Source organism: Schistocerca americana, chromosome X (assembly GCF_021461395.2).
Source record: "Schistocerca americana isolate TAMUIC-IGC-003095 chromosome X, iqSchAmer2.1, whole genome shotgun sequence".
Taxonomy (NCBI): Eukaryota; Metazoa; Arthropoda; class Insecta; order Orthoptera; family Acrididae; genus Schistocerca; species Schistocerca americana.
In genome coordinates, this window is record NC_060130.1 from 938,527,000 (window position 1) to 938,549,566 (window position 22,567).

The 22,567-nt window shown below is 37.4% G+C and overlaps 1 protein-coding gene across 1 annotated transcript in view; it reads right to left on the minus strand.

Moving 5' to 3' along the window:
- LOC124556412 (dynein axonemal heavy chain 7-like) overlaps window positions 1-22,567 on the minus strand; it is a 746,268-nt gene that overhangs the window by 80,599 nt on the left and 643,102 nt on the right. Inside the window, exons 28-29 of the mRNA XM_047130371.1 lie at window positions 21,101-21,280; window positions 13,859-14,137 (exon numbers count right to left, since the gene is read on the minus strand). Of these exons, the coding sequence (XP_046986327.1) occupies window positions 13,859-14,137; window positions 21,101-21,280 (459 nt within the window). The remainder of the gene's footprint in view (window positions 1-13,858; window positions 14,138-21,100; window positions 21,281-22,567) is intronic.

Genomic DNA, 22,567 nt, shown 5'->3' on the forward strand with positions numbered 1-22,567 from the left:
TCTTCAAGGAAGAGACAGCAGTCTCTTCTCCCGACAGGGTGAGCCCCAGAGCAATTCACACACTTTGGAGGAGATAAACATCTGATTCCTTTGAAGATGGTATTATTACATTTACCCCAAGTGGTTTCTTCCTTACATCCAAGAATGGTATGCTCAAAGCTGTGGCATTTAAAACAGTGCACTGGATTGGAGACATAAACCACATGGTTAAGCATAGAAAACCTGCCTTAATATGTTCTGGGAGTTTTGTGCTGTTAAAAGTGATGATGAATGAGTCAGATTTAATCAGATCACCTTCTACCCTTTTCATAATATTCTGCATAACTTCTTGGCCCATTCAACTTTCAGGTCTTCTTTGGGGATGTCCGTCAGGTCTCTGCATATCACAACACCTTTACTGTAGTTTAATGTGGTGTGGAGCTCAGTGTCAATGGCATATTCCCCAAGGGTGTCAGCCTTCTGCAGGTTTGTCACTTGTTGGGAACTTAATGTTTTCACAAACAGTGTCCCATTTCATAAATGCTTAACTGAATTTAAAGTATGTGCAATCCCCTCTAAATCCTTTTGTATTTAAAAATGTGACACTTTTTCAAAACTTCTTTCTTTCCTTTTAACCAATAAAAGCACACAAACCCTCTTATTTGAATAGATGTTGGTACCCACCGGAGATCCACATACTCCACTGGGAGGTGGAAGAGAAAACTTTGTAGGATCCATGTCAGCCCCACGAGCAGCTAAAGAAATAAAGTCCACCGAGACAGCGCATCACAACCTTACATAAGACTTATACAACTGCAGTGCAGCAGGTTCCCCTGTACTTGTCCGCTAATGACTGTTCCACCTCAATAGTTATGCATCTCATCACTGTGCAGCACATGTTGAGACTGAGGGGGTTTTAATAGATGTTTTTACCATCCTCATGATTCAGGCAGTCAAGCTTAGATACCCATTCCATGTGACGCACAATATTCCACTGCCATGTCATTCAGTGGTCACTGTAGCATGCCCAGAGCTTATGATGACAGCGGACTGTCAACACTTACTACTCCCCAGTGCAGGTTGCCAAGCCTCCACTCAGCAAATGAATGCTGAGCCCCTGAGGGCAATTCCCTTTTGTGTTCCCAAAACATCTCTGAAATACTTGTGTGTTGTTCAAACCTACCAGTAACAAATTTGGCAGCCCACTTCTGAATTACTTCAATGTCTTCCTTTAATCCAACCTGGTGTGAATCCCAAACACTCAAGCATTACTCAAGAATGGGTCACATGAGCAACAACACTACTGCCATACAAGTCTGGTGTGGCAGTAGAAGATAGCAAAATGAAAGCTGAAGTTCTAAATTTCACATTTAAGATATTGTTCATGTGGGAGAATAATGAAAACATACCATCATTTGACCATTAAACAGACTCCCATATGGACAACATAGTTATAAGCATACCTGGCTCAGAGAAACAACTGAAAGAGTTGAAAACAAATAAGTTGCAACAACCAGATAGAATCTCAATTAAAGTTTATAAAGAGTAGTCTGCCACATTGGTCCCTTGCTTACCTTGCATTTATCATAAATCTCTTGCCCATTGCAAAGCCCCATGTGGCTGGAAAAAAATGTGGGTGACTCCTGCATATAAGAAGGGTAAAAGAACGGACCTGCAAAATTACAGACCAATATCCTTAACATTGGTTTTCTGCAGAATTCTTGAGCATATTCTCTGTTTGAATTCAATAAATTTTATTGAGTCCAAGAAGCTTATGACTGTGAATCAGCATAGTTTTAGAAAGCATCTCTCACTTGAAATGAAGCTTGACCTTTTCTCACATGATACACTGCGAACTATGGATGAAGGGCAACATTCAGATTCCATACTTGAGTGGGTTAGAGACTTCTTAAGTAATAGAACACAGTATGTTGTCCTTGGCAGTGAGCATTCATCAGAGACAAGGGTATCATTCAGAGTGTCCCTGGGAACTGTGATAGGACTCCTATTATTTTCTATATACATATATTCTCTTGCAGGCAGGGTAGGTAGCAATCTCTGGTTGTTTGCTGATGATTCTGGGATCTACGGGAAGGCGTCAAAGTTGAGTGGCTGTAGGAGGATGCAAGATGACTTAGATGAAAACCAAATAACTTCATTGCCACACTCAGATTCAACCTCAATAGAGACAATATTTTTGTTGACTGTAATGAACACTCCCCCACTAATAGCATCTAATTTGTCATTTTGATATACATTCCATGACTCACTAAATATTTCACAGCTTTCTACTTCATGTTTCAGTCAACTCTCAGTCCCAATAATAATTTGAGTGCAAGAACATCCCTGGGAGGCAATAAATTCAGGAATGTTGTTATGAATACTTCAACAATTTACTGACATAACAGCATGGACTTCAAGGTTAGTGCCAGTGTAAAAGGCAGTGTGAAACTCAAAAATGTTTTAGAAGGTGTAGATAAGTGTAACAACAAATTTTCTAAAAACAATATTGTTGTTATTATTGCTGGTTCAAATGACATTTACTGCAATGAATCATTTAACATGCTAACTCAGCTAGGTATAAAACTGCAACAGTTAAGAAAATCCAAAATAATAGTAGGAAATTTCCCAAAACAATATGATCTCCCTGACTGGTCATGTGTAAAGATGGAGATCAGAAAAGTTAATTCCAGATTGTTTAGTATTTGTAAGAAGTACAATAATGTCAGTGTCCTAGATATTAGCAATTATGACAGAGACATATTTGCCACTCATGGTTTGCATATGAACAGAATGAGTAAACAGAAATTTACAAATGAGCTTATAAACTTGCTAAGCTCTAAATCAGAAGCAAACTCTGTAGGCACAATAGCACTCAGCTGGCCAGATCAGGGAAACTTGTGAAGGGCCCAGAAGGGAACATCCAAATTGTAGATGAGCGTCCACCTAATTTACAAAATGCAGCTTGTACCTTGAGATGTGAAGCAAAATATCCCAAAATTGACCAAGATAATTGTGAAAGGGAACATCTTGAGTACTTACTAAATAATGCAGAATCTGATTTAGGTTTACCAGAGCTGAATACTAAACACCTTTGTTTCTTTCACATCAATATACAATCAATACGAAACAATTTTCCTGAATTAGTAATAATTTTAGAAGAGTTACATTGTTATGTTCTGTGTCTTAATGAGCACTGGCTCACAAAAAATGAAAGCCAGTTGTACATTCCCGATGGCTACAAAATAGTCTGGTTATTTTAGATCCATTATGCAGAAAGGAGGTGTAGCTATACTTGTAAGAGATTATGTTAAACTTAAATTCAGTATAATAGATATTAAGCATTTAACTCAAGAAGGAGAATTTGAAACTGCTGCTGTTAAGTTCCAAGAATGCCTGGTTATTGTGATTTCCATATACTGCACTCCCAGTACTGACTCAAAAGTTACAGTGGACCATATAGAAAAATTGTTATTGTTTCTACTCAGATATAAGACATATAAAATTCTTATCTTTGGAGATATTAATATAGATGTGAATGTGCATAACTGTCAAACTAGCCTCCTGTTAGATGTATTGAAATCATATAATTTCTTCTGTCTCAACAGTATACCCACAAGACAAAATGCATGCCTAGATAATGTTATCTCAAATGTCTGCAGAAATAATGTTGTCTTGGATGTTGTGATACCTATGCTGTCTGACCATGATGGCATATTTCTAAAATTAACTGAGCTTGGCAAAGGTCAAGAGAAAACAATAGAACCTAGGGCAGTGAGACAGCTAAACCATATAAACATAATAAATATGACACATAGAATTATGAGTGTAGACTGGAATGTCACTGCAATTCAAACTGACTCATTTACTGGAACATTTCATTGCTTCAAATATACAGTTGTAAATATCTTTAATGAGTGCTGCCCATTTAAAACAAAACCAAATTGGTTACATACCAAGAAGCAGAACAGAACTTCCAGCAGCTGGTGTACACCTTATCTCCATAAATTAAGGGTCTTACTATATGCTTATGATAAACTAAAAAAGATATACAGGAAGGAGATTGCTGAAGCTAAAAAAAGACCAATGGTGATTACACTTTTAATTCCAGCAACAAATGCAAAGCAGCATGGAGTGTAATTAAAGCAGAAACTAGGACTACCACAGAAAAATTACCCATTCCCTTAAGTGCAGAAGAGCTTAACAATTACTTTATAAATGTTGGAAAATTTTCTATGACCGATGAAGTTAAGGCAAGTAATAATCACAGAAATTCAGATAGACTACCCGTTTTATGGAAAGATTGATCTAACACTGGTTTGAAACTTTTCAGTGGAAAACTGTTGACCCCAAGGAAATAATAGGTGTTGTCTCCAATATGAGCAACTCTAGAACAGGGGATGTCTATGGTTTGACCAATTTTATCCTTAAAAATATTGTAAATACAATCTGTCACCCTATGAGTTTCCTTATAAATCTTATGTTCACAAAAGGAGTATTTCCAGACAGCTTGAAGTTAACCGCCATATTGCCTGTGCATAAAAATGGAGACAGAAACACACCCAAAAACTATAGGCCTATTGCAATAGTCCCAATAATATAAAAAATTATTGAAGCTGTAGTAAAAAACCAACTGAATGATTTTTTGCAAGTAATAACCTCTTAAACAAGGCTCAGTATGGGTTTCAAAATGGATTGTCTACAATTAAGGCCACTCAAAATGTTGTGTTGTCTGCTCTGCATAGCTTTGAAGATAGACAATATACCTATACCACCTTGTTGGATCTTAGCAAGGCCTTTGACACTGTTTCACATAATATTTTAATAAACAAAATAGAACATTATGGAATAAAAGGCAATGAACTGGCATTTTTGAGATCATATTTATCTAACAGAAAACAGATGGTGGTCATAAATCCAAACAAAAAATCTGCTTTTCAAAATGTTGTGTATAGGGTCCCACAAGGTACTGTGCTGGGACCCTTCCTGCTTGTTATATATGTAAATGACTTGCCAACTATGGTGCCATGTAAAGTAGTGATCTATGCAGATGACATCACTTTCATCACATCTCATAGAGATGAAAAGGTTGTGATACAAATGAATGAACTAATGATGGAAGAGGTTAGTGAGTGGTTCAGGGACAACAGATTAAAGCTAAATGATGATAAAACAGAACACATACTTTTCTCCCTTAGGAAGCTTGATACTGACCTGCACAAACTCAAGGAAAAGTCAGTGAAATTGTTAGGCATCCATCTTGACAGTAAGTTATGTTGGAATACCCAGACAGAAAAAGTTTGTAATAAGGTATCAAGAATAGTGTACCTGATAAGAAAATTAAAAAGCTGTGTCAATCAAGACCACCTCCTTATGGTCTATTATGCATTTTTCACACACATTGGAACTGTGGGATAATACTCTGGGGGAACTCTGCTGGAGCTAAGAATGTCTTCCTGTGGCAGAAGAAACTAGTAAGGTGCATTTTTGGTCTACAAAACACAACTTCCTGCAAAGAATACTTTACAGAATACAAAATACTTACTGTTCCCAGCTTGTACATACTGCGAGTTCTTTTCTACACCAAAGAGAATGCTCTTATATATGAAACTTGGGCTAATGCCCATACTTATGAAACCAGGAACAGAAACTTGATAAATGTCCCCTGAACTAGACTATCCAAGACAAAAAACAATTTTACACACATTGGCAAGGTGTTTCTGAACAAAATACCACAACGTAATAATGAACTACCACACAATAAATTTAAAATGGTGATGGAATCATGGCTAAAAAGAAAAGCTTTCTATAATGTTCAGGAATTTTTATGTAATACTATAAATGATTTAACTGTAATGTGAACTAAATTATGCATATTATAAAGTGGATAATATAAAAGTGGAAATTGAAATTTATGTACGTTTAATATATAACATTGTATTCTGTTGCCCACAAAGAAATAACTTGTACTTGACAATGTCTTATGCAACAGCAATGTTGTCTTCAGACAAATAAAAGGAATTGATTGATTGATAAAATTTTGACAGTCAAAGTGTCTTTACCCTGAATGCAGTCTGACTTCATTATTTGTATATCAACTGGTAGGTGTTCATCAGATTACCTCAAACTACTGCCTAGCATAACAAACCTCTGTTCACTCTAGAAGTACTCTGCTACCCAAGTAGCTGATTCCTTTGTGTAGTGTTCCCCTGACGTATCAAAGGGGTCCTACAATTCCTCACCCAATAACACATCTCCAGAAATCTGCAGCCAAGACTGTCACCAGAGTCAATGAAGCCTTTCAGTGAGGCCATCCACTTGGCTCAAAACCAAACACCTGATAAGATCAGGAAACAATGCTACAAACTGCTAGCTGCACTTGCATTCAGCAGAGACCAGTAGCCTTCATCGACTTCACCAGCTGCCTGTATGAACTGAGGAGGGCCTCAGAATCAATGTGACTGGCATAAGTGAAGCTAATGTGAACCACAACATGCAGAAGACTACACCTTGCAGGCCTCTTCCACATCTCACACGAGGACCCCTTTCAGACACATCAAGTGCAAAGTGGCTTTCTTTCCATCCTTGAATGCTATCTCTCCAAGGGGCTCCATCATGCACCTAATGTTGGAGCTCCCAATAACCAGAAAACCTCTACCAATGTATGCCTGATTGGGTGTTGCTGAAGGAACAGCCATTTCTTCACTTGCAGGACATATAGGTGAGACCAGGTGGCCAGTCCCCATCTTAGCCCTCTGCCTCGGGCAACACAAACATGTTACCATCAGCCACTCACCCTGCTGCGAGGGCAGATCCACTGCACTGGGTACACTAGGAAGTGTCTTTGCAGCAGAGCCCATGTGATGGACCAGATTCACTGGTATCAATATTATCTGGTGCAGCAGCCTGAAGGTTGCTGACCATAGCCAAATGTGCATTCATCTGTTAGCAAACTGTGGCCAACTCCTCCTGCATCTGCACACAGCATGCAGCCATCCAACCCATGGTAGGAAGGCTAACTTAAGAAGACAGACAGAAAGCTAGATATGCAACCTGCTACTTTCCTGATGTGTCACCAATGGATGCTGATGCCTTAATGAGCTATGTAGCTGGCTGATCAGAAGAAATGAGTACTGTGCTACAGGCTGCCTGAATGTACAAATACAGATAAAAACATGATATTAAACTGATTCAGTAGAAAAAAACACATTGAATTTAACAAATATTCTGCTAGAAAACACAGGAAAAGCTAAATATGTGACTTGTTGCACTAGAGATATCAACAGGTGACAGCTGAGGGCATGACTGACTGGCTTACTAAACAAATGGATGCTTGTCTACAAAAAAGAACAAATGAGCAACTACAGAGCTACAGCCTGAATGAATTTACACTTACAAAGCATGAAATTAAACCTCTTAAATAGAAAAGATGTATGGAATTTAAGAGGTAGATTACTAGGAAAACACAGGAAAAGTTAAATACATAACTTACTTCTCTGGAGATGTGAGTCTGGGTAAAAACTCAATCTGTAACTGATTGCCACCATTAGCTTTATCAGAAGCAACTGGGTTTTATCCAGAATCAAAGCAGCAAGAAGTTCAAGAAAGTTTTATACAAGTGCAGTCACAAAAAACTTCAGTCTCATGAGCAAATCTTGTAGTAAGTTGCAAAATTTTTAGAATTGTTGGTAGTATGTGAATAGCTATGTGCACCAACATAAGGTGCACTGTGAAACCTCAGAGAGTGACTGGATTACGATTGAGAGTATGATTTCCAAAACAGATGCATAAAGCAGCAGTCTGTATAGTCTATTGTTAAAATTTTTTTAAATATGCATTTACTACACTGCAGCACGAAAGAAACTGGTATAGGCATGCATATTCAAATACAGAGGTATGTAAACAGGCAGAATATGGCACTGCAATTGGCAATGCCTATATAAGACAGCAAATGTCTGGTGCAGTTGTTAGATCAGTTGCTGCTGCTTCAATGGCAGGTTATCAAGGTGTAACTGAGTTTGAACATAGTGTTATAGTCAGCAAATGAGTGATGGGTCACAGCATCTCCTAGGTAGTGATAAAGTGTGGATTTTCTGGTACAACAATTTCATGAGTGTATCATGAATATCAGGACTCCAGTTAAACATCAAATCTCCAACATTGCTGCAGCCGGAAAATGATCCTGCAAGAGTGGGACCAATGATGACTGAAGAGAACCATTCAACATGACAGAAGTCCAACCATTCTGCAAATTGATGAAGATTTCAATGTTGGGAATTCAACAAGTGTCAGGGTGTGAACCATTCAATGAAACATCATTCATATAGGCTTTTGGAGCTGAAGGTCCATTCGAGTACCCTTGCTGACTGCACAACACAAAGCTTTATGCCTTGCTTGAGCCCGTCAAACTAACATTGAACTGTTGATGACTGGAAACATGTTGCCTGGACGGATGAGTCTCATTTCAAATTTTATTGAACAGATGGATGTGTACGGGTATGGAGACAACCTCAGGAATCCATGGACCCTGAATGTCAGCAGGGGACTGTTCAAGCTTGTCAAGGCTCTGTAATGGTGTGAGGCGTGTGTGGTTGGAGTGCTATGGGACTCCTGATAAGTCTAGAAATGACTTTGATAGGTGACTTGTATGTAAGCATCCTGTCTGATCACCTGCATCTATTCATATCCATTGTGCATTCTGATGGACTTGAACAATTCCAGCAGGACAATGCGGCACCCCACACATCCAGAATTGCTGCAGAGTGTCTCCAGGAACACTCTTCCACTGCCCATCAAACTCTCCAGACATGAACGTTATTGAGGATATCTGGAATGCCTTACAACGTGCTGTTCAGAAGAGATATCCACCCCCTCATAATCTTCGGGATTTATGGGCAGTCATGCAGGATTCATGGCATCAATTCCCTACAGCACTACTTCAGACATTAGTTGAGCCCATGCCATGTCATGTTGCGGTACTTCTGCATGCTCGCGGGGGCCCTACATGATATTAGGGAGGTGTACCAGTTTCTTTGGCTCTTCAGCGTATATGTAGACAAGGTGCCTCCATTGCCATGTTCCATGCATTATTCAGTAAATGTGAACCAAAGAATATGAACATATCCATCTGATGATCTGCTATTATTTTAAAAGAAGTTGTTTAGTGGCAAGGTGTGTGTGTGTGTGTGTGTGTGTGTGCGTGTGTGCGTGTGTGTGTGTGTGTGTGTGTGTGTGTGTGTGTGTGTTTGTCAAACAAGATACACAAAGATTTCAGTCAGTGGTAGGATTTTTTTCTGCCACTTATCACTTTTTTCCCTCTGCAAATTATTTGTACACATGAAAAATGCCATGAAACAATGTCTTCATGCTAAGAGTATTTTTAATTGGTACATAGTACCTTGTCTTACTTAGGAACTGAAGGCCCAGCATTTGGAGTCCTCTCACATGATGCTTGACAGCTGCAATCCTGACACCTTAGCACTGATAGTCATTCTCATGTGGTTCTACCAATTTAATCTAGAGACCAATTGTCAGTCATTATCTGAATCATTATTTACAAAACTCCACCAACAAAATCCATAATGTACCAGGTGATCAAAAAATCAGTATAAATTTGAAAACTGAATAAATCACGGAATAATGTAGGTAGAGAGGCACAAATTGACACACATGCTTGGAATGACATGGGGTTTTATTATAACCAAAAAAATACAAAAGTTCAAAAAATGTCCAACAGGTGGTGCTTCATCTGATCAGAATGGCAATAATTAGCATAACAAAGTAAGACAAAGCAAAGATGATGTTCTTTACAGGAAATGCTCAATATGTCCACCATCATTCCTCAACAATAGCTGTAGTCGAGGAATAATGATGTGAACAGCACTGTAAAGCATGTCCGGAGTTATGGTGAGGCATTGGCGTCGGATGTTGTCTTTCAGCATTCCTAGAGATGTCGGTCAATCATGATACACTTGCGACTTCAGGTAATCCCAAAGCCAATAACTGCATGGACTGAAGTCTGGGGACCTGGGAGGCCAAGCATGACAAAAGTGGCGGCTGAGCACATGATCATCACCAAATGACTTGCGCAAGAGATCTTTCACACATCTAGTGATATGGGGTGGAGCACCATCCTGCATAAACATTGTACGTTCCAGCAGGTGTTTATCAGCCAGGCTGCGGATGATGCGATTCTGTAACATATCGTCGTACCTCTCACCCATCACGGTAGCAGTTACAAAACCAGAATCATGCATTTCCTCGAAGAAAAAAGGCCTGATAACAGTAGATGTCGTAAATACAACCCATACCGTGACTTTCTTGTCATGCAATGGAGTTTCAACGACAGTTCTAGGATTTTCGGTAGCCCAAATTCTGCAGTTGTGGGCATTAACAGACCCTCGGAGCATGAAATGAGCTTCGTCAGTCCACAACACGTTACTCAACCAATCGTCATCTTCCGCCATCTTTTGAAACACCCACACCGCAAATGCCCTCTGCTTCACTAAATTGCCAGGTAACAGTTCATGATGCTGATGGATTTTGTACAGATAGCATCAGAGGGTATGCGTAAGTGCCAACCAAACAGTAGTGTATGGAATGCCGGTGCGATGAGCGACTACACAAGTGCTGACGTCCCCATGCATAGACGAACCTGCTACCATCTCCATTTCTTCCTGAACTGTCTCAGCAGCATTACGCCTTGTGCTCAGTCAGCCCCTATGGGGTCTATCATCTAAACAACCCGTGGCTTTGAACTTTGAAATCATTCTCGCCACAGCTGCATTTGTCAATGGACCTTTACCCATTCGAATCCCCTTCCTATGGCGATAGGATCATAATGCTGAACTAGCAAATTCCAAATTGTGATAATACAGCTTAACTAAAAGTGCCTTTTCAGGTAATGTCAGCACGCTGCGACTGCTGGTGCATCTCATTCTCTCTCTCATTACAGTTCCTTTTATACACGATTGTCATGTGCAGTCACTGACGTTTTGCTGTCCAGCGCCATCTGTTGGACATTTTGTGAACTTTGTATTTTTCTTTTTTGGTTCCAATAAAACCCCATGTCATTCCAAGCATATGTGTCAATTTTTACCTCTCTATCTCCATTATTCCGTGGCTTATTAAGTTTTCAAATTTATACTGACTTTTTGATCACTCGGTAAATAAACAAAAGAATATGGAGCCTTTTATTTGCTATAAGTGACCAAACTATCATAACTGCATTTGCAGAAGTTAGGATAGTGGGTACAATTTGCTGAGCTGGAGCATACTTCTATAAAAATGTTGAATCAATTTAAGAGAATTGATTGAATTTGTGGCTTCATGGGATCACATTCTACAATGAGAATGCACCATGCAACATACCAGTGAAAAGAGTGGCATGAATGAGAAAAGTTAAGATCACATTTAGCTATCCCAGATGAGACAAACCATTTATGACTTACCACGAAATAATGTGATAAAGACTGGTATTGGGAAACATGTGGCTCAGATTAGATATTTGGCTCACTATTGTCATAGAGGTTGATCCAGATACATTGGCTTTAATACCCTCCAGTTGCTTAACTGTGTAATATACATCAGCTGTCAGCGACCTTACAGTCTAATTTACCAGACATTAGCTAGTCATTCTGAATAATGAATAACATATAGTGCAGCTGATTGCATTACATAAAATAAATGATATCAGGTGATGTCACAATTAAATGATGTAGTTGACCATGCATGGTTTAATCACTCAGAAGCTCTTTGAAATAAGTGAAAGTGGTGGTCCTGTGTAAAATTATTTAAATAATTAATAATACAATAAATCTCTCAGTGAAGCTAGGTATAGTGTTTTAATCAGAAAATATATCAGATTCTCCAATACTAACTGTACATAGAGCTCAACTCAACAGCATATCTCAACTACAGAGTTTTGGCTAAAAGCCACATCATATGATTACTTTCAGAGTCGCAACAATTGTTATAGTATCTAAAGCAACTGCATGCCATCTAAGTTAAACCAGCACTTGAAAACTGTTCCTACAACTCCCCAAATGTGACTGCATCTTTACCAGTGTAGCATGAACTCCCTCTTTCACATGGTCCCCTGGTTCCCAGCTGGCCTCCAGACACCCCATCAGTACCACTCAGTGCCAATAAGACAGTTGACAGCATACATTACCATGCCAATGGAGGCTACAGTCTGCCTCCCTTCTTAACTCTAAGTCTTAATAAAATTGAATGCATCATAAAATGGAATTCTTAATAAAATGAATCACCTAATTTTGCCTTATACTGTTACAATAAAACTGTTTACATTATATGATGTTCAGTTCTTTCTGGTTTGAGTGGTACCAGACAACACATATTTCATGCAATAATTTCATATAAATAATTAATAATGTACTTCCACACAGTATGGTATTAAAGAAATGCATGGATGATTGATGACAAAAGTATCATGCTGAATTCACTGTGTTCATGTGGAGGGCATGATGATCTGTCATTCGTCTGCAATAAATCTATGTTATAACTAATACTTTAATGATTCTGGCTGTGTAGCATTCACAACCAATAGCTAGAGTGCAACACTATGGTGTGATATGATATCTGAAGAGATCACATGTAATGCTTACTTATGATTAAACTTTATGTGATTCTCACATGATTTGCTTCCATTCAAAAGCTAATTTACAAAAAAATGGTTCAAATGGCTCTGAGCACTATGGGACTTAACTTCTGAGGTCATCAGTCCCCTAGAACTCAGAACTACTTAAACCTAACTAACCTAAGGACATCACACACATCCATGCCCGAGGCAGGATTCGAACCTGCGACCATAGCGGTCTCGCGGTTCCAAACTGTAGCGCCTAGAACCGCTAATTTACATATTATCAGAGATATCACAGGTATTAGTATTACAATAGAAGCATTATGGCTGCTTAGTGATTTTGCTGTACTCACATTAGTTTTATGATGAACAGTTGAATTACTATTTAGTCTTTAATGTTTGAATATTCCTTCACTTTTTAAAGTAACAAAAGTCTCAGTTCTTATTGCTGTCCAAGCATCCTGCCTGCCACTGGTCCCTTAATGAGCATGGAATTGCCCTCCTTGTATCTGCACTGACCAGTCATTTATATCAACTCCCTAACCACCACTGGGTTAGGAATTCCCCAGTGCTGCTCAATCTGGGTGGCTGGACCATCACCACCACTGCCAAACAATACTTTCATGCCCTCAAGAATTTAAGATCTAAATGTAGATGGCTGGGCCTTCTACCAATACATATTATCTTACAACCTGTTCACTATTTTATGACGAAGCCTCACCAAAACATCTAATATCCACTTTTTATCTAAAAAGTGAAAGAAACATTCAGTCGGAATTGTTTTGAATCCCATGAATGACCATGCCTGTTAACAAAATATTCTTTAGAAATCTTATCAAGGGTCTTCCATAAGCCACTTGAAAAAATGAAGAATTTGAATTATTTCTGCATAACTCAGAAGATGATCCACAGATGTGTTTTATTTATCTATTTATTTACTTTTGAGGTGGAGAAGATGGAGGTCTGTAGTAAATTTTAGGATACTTTGGAGACATTTATCAATAATACTGTATTAGAATAGTCTTGTACTATAATGAAAAACAAGGCAAAGTTCATGAGAAAGTTATAAACATAAAACAAAATCAGACATGAACATTACATATGGTAAGACAACAAAAGATTGTGTTAAAAATGAATAAATTAAATGGAAAAATGATATAGTTTTTCTAAAGATGTCCCTTGTGTGTATTTCTAACTTAATTGTGGCTTACATTTATGGTGCATAAATCAGTGCCAGTGAGTTACTTTAATATTGCTAATTATTTAGTTTGTAATAACCTGAAGCTGTCTGATTGAAATATTCAGATCTGATTCATTGAAATTATATGGTCTGTTCCATCCAATAGCACCATATTTCCGCCTTTCTTGTATAACAGCATGGAAAAAACATAATGAATATAAAAGTCTTCTGAACTCTTTGTCCTTTCCCTTGCATCCATTGAAGAACTCTGGTTCCTTAATTATTCCTGATATGAATGAATGAAGTAATTTTTCCTTCAGTACTGCTGGAGTCTCATTGACAATCTTTACACTCTTCTGCAGAATTGCTTGTGAAAACTGTAAACATTGAAAAATAATTTTATCAAATTTTAAATATGTGATAGATCATTTGTAATCGAAACTGTGTTGATGAATCATAACAGTTTTGTTTTATGTAGCTGCTATTTTGTTCATGTACAACACAAAGAAAGTAGGCATATGAAGCATTTCAACTTAGCTATGAGAAGTATATGAACACTGACAGATGGTATAGGGATGCAACAGGGTTATAGTAACCACTGTACTTGACTTTTGGCTGTGATTCAGTTTGTGAATGCTGAAAACATTAAAACATACAATCTTTGTGAAATATTTGAGATCTGGGGTTCAATCTATTTGTTAATTAACATGCATCTTATATCTACAGACTCATAACACATGCAATGTCATATAATTTGTCGGACTTCCTACATTATGTACAGGGTGTCTCTCCTAAAAATCATCAGGCATATTTTTTCTGACATTTGAGGAGATATTTGCAATTATTTTTTTGCATCATATAGTTGGAGTGAGCCCATACAAATAGTGAACATCACATCTTTGATGTGATGCCCAGTGTCAGTGGAAAGTTTCGGTTTGTTTACTGCTACAAGGAAAATGATTTTTAAAGAGGAATTTTATGTGCCCATTTGACAGAGCAGTCCCATTTTATCAGTATGTATTAACAGGGACAGTAAAAGTGAGGAATAAACAGTATTCCAGAAGCAGCTCAATAGTACTGCTACATGGCAGTAGGAGTCAGTGTGGGACATGTTTTTTTGATGCAGAACTATTGTAAATTCTCCAGCTGTTATCAGTGATGTTAAAGAGTCAAATTTAACTATGTTTCACACATGTTATAGATAGTTTTAGAAAAACTGAAATATTTAGGATTAGGTGCTCCAGGCTAAAGCAGCTAAAAGAGTCCAACTACTAATTCAGAATCTCTGAAAAAGTTTAATTCAAAGTTGACAGTAATCATGATTGCCTACACATGACTGGATCAACACATCAACTGGAGGGCTGAGGATGTGTTACGTAAGAATGAATCACCAGTTAATTACAGTAACAATTCTATTCTTCTCTGTTGGATCATTGAAAAAATACTGAATCTAACAAATTGAATTGATTTATAAAACTGGGAACTGAAGTATGACAAGTGTTAAATAATAACCTCATCTGGAAGAAAGAAAATAAATTTGTGTCATCACATTTTGCAAAATAAAAAATGGGTCCAGGAATATAAGTGGCAATTTAACCCTCTTCCATATTTGCCCTAAAGGTGAAAGGAGGTTCTGCAGAACCACTAACACTTAATATTTCTAAGTTTGTGTTTATAAGGTTTTCAGACAGGGACAAAAATCATTTTCAGACTATCTTAAAACTTCTTCACAAAAAGAAGCTTATCTTATTTGCTTCTCCATTTCCTAATGTTATGATGAATTAAGCTTAAGTAACTTTTCAGAAACTTCTTAAGGAATTTGTTGGAGCCTTTCCATCACTGCAGTCTCTTTTAAAACTGTATGCCTGAATACTGATTACTATCTAAAAAGAATGTCCTTGTGTATTAGTAATTATGGGGGTCATGTTTTGCATGATGATGGCACCTATATATTCAGTACAAGGGACTTAGCTACATGCACCTTTGTCTCTTATTTATATTTATAGAGTAAGTACTAATCACCCACTCCCAAATTAGCAAAAGTCACAGCAATATTATTACACATTTTTTCAGTCAGTGCAACTTGTCAAAGTCTATATTTCTTGATCATATTGAGCACCACAGTTTAAGTGGCATTAATTTTAATGATTAATGGAAACTAACTCAGCTATATTATTACACATTTGTTGGGCTATGACCAGTTTCATTCTTAAAACATCTTCAGGTTGCCAGCTTTCGTCTTGGCTGTTGAACCACAACATTAGATTAGATTAGATTAGATTTACTTCATTCCACTTGATCCGTAGTGAGGAGGCCCTCCAGGATGTGGAACATGTCAGAAAAACAACAATACATGACAAATATTTACAACTAAAACAAATAAGCTAATGTACCATTCCACAGGTCCCAAGTGGAATGATTGTCATTTTTTTAATGAACACTATATGAAAGAGTCATTTTACAAATACTAATGCACTGAATTTAAAATAAAAAAGTTTTTTATTTATTTATAAGGTAATAGACATGTAATACAACTACTATAATAGTTATTTACAATGAACACATTACTGCACTGAAATGGTGCAGAAGTTAGATTGTACTTACACACACACACACACACACACACACACACACACACACACACACACATTTACAATGAACACATTACTGCACTGAAATTGTGCAGAAGTTATATATATATATATATATATATATATATATATATATATATATATATATATATATATATATATAAAAACAAAGATGAGGTGACTTACCGAACGAAAGCGCTGGCAGGTCGACAGACACACAAACAAACACAAACATATACACAAAATTCAAGCTTTCGCAACAAACTGTTGCCTCATCAGGAAAGAGGGAAGGAGAGGGGAAGACGAAAGGAAGTGAGTTTTAAGGGAGAGGGTAAGGAGTCACTCCAATCCCGGGGAGATGACACTGAATATTGTATGAATAAACATAAAATCAGTGATTCTCGAACAGTGTAGACGTTGTCGCAGAATCACAAAGAAAAAAAAATCTGTGCGAATTCGCACTTTTTTTTTTTATATGTAAACGCCGACTTGCTTTGCGTGAGACCGGGTGTGCCGGATTTGTGTTCCTAGATTCGCATATTTTACTTTTCGCGCCGTAGTTGCATAACTTTCGTTGATTGTGTCAATTCTCGTTTGTTTTGTGATATATTGTAAGACTTCGAACATTTTATGGTCCACAGTAAACTCATACTGCTATCGTCAGCCGGCCGGAGTGGCCAAGCGGTTAAAGGCGCTACAGTCTGGAACCGCGCGACTGCTACGGTCGCAGGTTCGAATCCTGCCTCGGGCATGGATGTGTGTGATGTCCTTAGGTTAGTTAGGTTTAAGTAGTTCTAAGTTCTAGGGGACTGATGACCTTAGAAGTTAAGTCCCATAGTGCTCAGAGCCATTTGAACCATTTAATAAATCCTTTAGGCTTCTCTTAAACTGAATTTCATTGGTTGTTAAGCTATTTATGGCTGCTGGCAAGTTATTGATAATGTGTGGACTGCTCATTTTTCTTGGCCAAGAAGACAGGAAATTATCTTATTTCACAACATGTTATTTTAGCCTTCATACAATGATTGAAAGGAGGAAACAATTAAAAAAAAAAATGTTTTGCACTTTTCCCTGTCATATTCCATGTTGGTGTCATTATAATCACTGGTTGTGTCTGGATGGATGGCTTTGATTTGCTTACTGATTTAGCATAAGATGAAAACTTCTTAAGATTTTCTGTCAGATGGGTAGCTAGAATTTTACATTCAATTGAGTTTCAGTATTGGTTCTGCTATGGAAGGATACTGTCGTCAGAGTGTGACTTGCTTGAAGATATTTGAGAATTCTAACCTTCAAATTTAAGTTGTGTCTTTATGTAATTACATCATAAGCATCAATAAAATATTATATTGCTCATATGGTAAGTGATAATGTGACTGAGACCTTATGATTCTAATGTACTGCTTTTCATATGCACTGAACCACGTGAATTTTTAATGTCAACATTATGTCTATCCTTTATAGACAGAACAATGTCAGGTTATGGGAAAACTGTGAGAGTCGCTTACATTAGGGGCTTCATTTTCATTCTACAAGTTTTCTTTTTTTTTTCTGAATGTGCTTAACTTTTGGTCACTAGAGTGTTTTGTATGGTTTCTGACACCAGCTTTGTAGCATTCATGCCAGTCTACTATAACTCAGTTTCACCTTCATCTAGACACAGGTTTTCTCTCTTATCTCAAGTAACAAACCAATATCACTGTTCAGTAAAACACTCAAGAGTGTTGCAGAACTGTTCCCTTTTTAATTTTGTATATTACCTTCATCCATTTCTCATAGCCGTTTTTCCCCATTAAAGTCACATTTAATGAGAAATTAATTGTGCCTGAAGAGAACAAATTCTTTCTTCTGTTCAGAAAATGTCTTATATTTTCTGCATTGCTTATATAGTTCCATGGAAGAGGCTCAATGTGACCCCTGTCAAAATTTCAAGTGACTCAGTGAAACATCAACAACAAAAATTGTATGAGTCACTTGTAAACTAATTAACCTATGGCAGCAGCCACTTGCTGGGCAAGAGCCCTGTCAAGGAGATCAATTTACTTGCCAGTATAGACTGTATAACTACATTGACTTATGCCAATTATGGTTTATGGTAGAATGTGTGGGAGTCACTGTGATTGCAAGTCACATGTAAAGCTGACAGAGCCACTTACTATTTAGGTATGGCCTTCATCATCACCATATAATAAAATTAAACAACTACAGCCATCATTTGCTGTTATTCTACCGCATTGGAACCAGTTTTGGTGACTCAATACACCATCTTCTGGCCTTAACTGATACTTAAGAGGGGCAAACTCCAATTGTATAAATGATTCCATCAGTAACCAACATCTATGAACTGGCTTGTGTCTGCAACTATCAACTACCAATGTGACAAAAGGTTCATGAAACAGTTAGCCTCTTTGATGTCTGTGATGAGAAAATTGAAATTAAAAGCATTCTGCAAGATAAAATCAATCTGCATTCATAATGTACCAAAAGTAGTTATGGAGGAACCATTGTCAGATGACAGGCAGAATGATGCCAGTGGTTGATATTTGTAGAGGGGTCCATAAAAATACATAAGTCTGAACTGGTGTTCACAAGGAATTCCTGTCTGGATTTTCTGACAGTTGTGTACAGGTCCTGAGAGGCTGTTTGGCAAGAGGATGCATCTATGTCTCGATGCTGTTTGCTTTCAGATATGCACAAGGTGATACATATTTTCTTGCTAGATCCTCAAACATTCTGTGGAACCAAAAAGTCACAGATGACTGATCTGTATCGCTGGATGTCAGCAAATTGACTCCTAAATGAGTACTGGAACACTGGGGATATTTCTTGTACAGAAGCTTGCACCGTAATGAGTGAGCAGCTCCCTCAGTTGTGCAGCTACAGAATCTACCTTATTGGATGGGCATTCATAGTCTGATTCTATAATATTGGGAGGTCGTACAGTGTTGCTGTGTGTTGTCACTGCAGTGCTGATGGATGGCAGAGAGAGTGCATTATGAATGCAATCAACTATCTCTGCTACAGTGTCCAATATTACCTCAGCCTGAGTTGTGATTACTGTCCACACTTATGCCAGAAGTCAGCCAGCCCAGAGCATTATGAGTAGAGTACAGAAAGTTCCCATGTTTGATATGCTTCAAAGATGTCACAGGAATTGAGGTTTTCTATCTTGTTGGGTAAATACTTGCTATATCTGCTGCTTCTCAGATGTGGAACTACATTGATTTGGCTCAGATTTAAACTTGAGGTAACTATCAGTTTCTGGACATGCCACAATAATGTCTTCTACCTTAGCAGTGTAGTGATGATCTAGGTGACTCACCACCAGAGAAAATTTCATAAATTCAGCTATGATTTCCAAACAGGGAAACCTTGCTTCCACTTGTTCAGTACATAGAGTTGATTTATGAGACCAAAATGAAAATCTACAGTGAGGCATGAAACTGCAGGTTTTTCACTCCCTTCTGTTTCTAATTGACCTCGCAGCATTAAAAATATATGGTCATAACTGCACTAAAATATACAGTCAATAACTAATGGTTCACTAATCACATCGGGGTCAATGAGACAGTTATGAGAACAGTTGGATGAACGTCCTGAAGCATATGCATTCATTATAATTAAGCAGAATTAGTTACTGACTACAATTATGGAATTAACACAATAACATTCAGAATACATTACACATACTACCTACACACTGTTTTGCAATGTATTTTTGTCCATAATGAACATCTCAGTTAAATGGTAAGCTGTTAACCAACAAATCATGAATCTTAAAAGCCCCAGTAAAGTTTTCAGAACAGTAATCACACTTATTTATACACAACTTCAATCAACCCCCAAAGTAAAGTCTGTCTTTCAAAAAACATTGATAACAACATCTGACACTGTATTTCACAACATCTCTGGTGGCTAGGTTGCAAACACTGTATGAACAGTGATTAGTTTTCAGTTTTGCAACAGCCACCAATTATCTTGTTGACTGAAACGGATCTTTTCCTACAGTCTACTGAAGTGCAGCCAGTAGGACTGTGGTTAAGTCAAACTCTGTTCTACAACCTTTCTTCCAGAGGGCCTGGCCCAGTGGCACAATAAGAGAGCCTCTGTGAATTGTGGAAGGTGTGGTGAGGTAAACTGAAGATCTGAGTAATTCTGTAAGGTGCATGTGGATTGCATAACTCTCTCTGCACTATCTATGACAGGTTTTAGACCTTGTCTGGCACACAATTTCAACTGTTTGTTAGTACCTGTTTAGGCTACTTCAAATTTTGAAAAATGAAATCAGTGTGATTGCATGACTGCAGTATTTGGAATCAGGTGGTCAAATATTTTTTAAACACATTATAGATAATACAGTGATGCAATTCTGTACAAAAATGAAGGCATTTGCTGAAAAGCAATTTCCACAAAATCTTATGGCAGAATCATATTATGTCAGTGGATCATCTATATTTTTCAGAAATGGTTTGTTAGTAGTTATTCATACACAAATAACATTAAGCAGTCATATGGCATTAATCAATATGTGTGAGTTAACTAGTATAAAAGTTACAGCTTCTCCTTGTGCTTGGATAAGGTATTATTAGCATTTTGTCAACCTAGGAAGGGTACACACATGTACAGAGTACACAGAAATTAAACCCAAAAATTGGAAACACGTAGAGACCCATCAAGTATGAGGTAAACAGCTTTGCAGCACATAACATATTATGTGGTTTCCAATAATATTCACTGATGTAAGAGTACCTTTTTTGTTGAGTAGCTTGTGAGCCATAATCTAAAACTGTGTTTTGTATTTTCACTGCTTATGTTTTCCCATATATTTTCCAAAGTGTTCATCCATGGAACTGCTAAGTGGCAGTTCTGTAAACACACCCATTCTCCTCCTTCCTGAGCAAATGTAAGCAAATTTTTTACAGCATCTTCCTGAAAAATAAAGTGTAGAATCAATTTTAGAACACAGAGATGAATATTTTTGTTAAACTTATTGTTTGTGTGTTCTTTGCTAATAAGCATAATGTGTGGAGCTTTGTAGATTATTGTTGGTATTGTTTTGCCTTGAGATTTATGTCAGCACATCAGGTAATCATAATGAATTTTCACTGCTCCTGCAGAGTTTCAAATCAGCTAATGACTGACCAATCGAATAACCAAACTATCATCTTAACAGAAAATAATAAAAAAAGAGAAAAACAATAATTTTGTAGTAGTATAAAATGTATTTCATTAGACAGTTGACTTTACCAAACCAACATAAATGAATAATTTATCGATTGGAAGTAAATTACGGCAAACAAAAAGGCTGCATTTAATTGGTGGAAGAATAATAATTTATAATGAATAGGTATTCAATGTACACACAGAGATATTCAGTGGTCATAAGTATGTGTGTAGTAACTTTCTTGGATGATGTCTGTTAAAATCACTAGCTATGATTTGTATTTGCGGACAAAGCTCCTGGTCATTCTTGCATTCGACATTGAGAAAATATATCAAGACAAGGTTTCTATTGGCTCCTGAAATAACACTAAAACAATCTCTTTGACACCTGCAGTCTTCTTCTGCCATCTCTTTCAGAACTCATTCAACTCTATAATACAAATGTTGGAAATACGGAAGCGTCCGATCTAACCCATCGGCTTTGACCCATGACGTCACAAATATAGCGGAAACGACAATTCCAATATGGCGGATATAGAAACGTTGCATACGTATCACAAAGACGAAAACACATAGAAAAACAACACACACAAAGGTTTCATAAGAACAATCTGCTAACATTGATAGCAAACAAAGATAATAATAAACAAGTGGTACTCAAGGCCAGGCAGGGGGGGGCTGCGCCCCCCCCTGACACCCCCCGCCAAAAAAAAACTCCCAACCTAACCTCGTATTCAGGGCTACGCTACAGATCAATGTGTAGGTCAATCAAAAGATAAAAAAAAGAAACAAATAAAAAAAAAAAAAAAAAGAAAAAAACAATATTGATTCATTAGACATAACGAGTAGCGACAAAACATATAGACCATAAAGATTGAACAATCTAATGGCAAACTGATAAAAGCCTCATAGATGACGTTAAAACAAAAAGTACAGTAAAAAGGTAAACTATATATTACAGGCCCTAAAACTCCTACTAAGGTAAGGTCAACGAGGCAACATCTACAAACACGCCACACTCACAAACCAAACTCCGCGCCGTAATGACGTCAC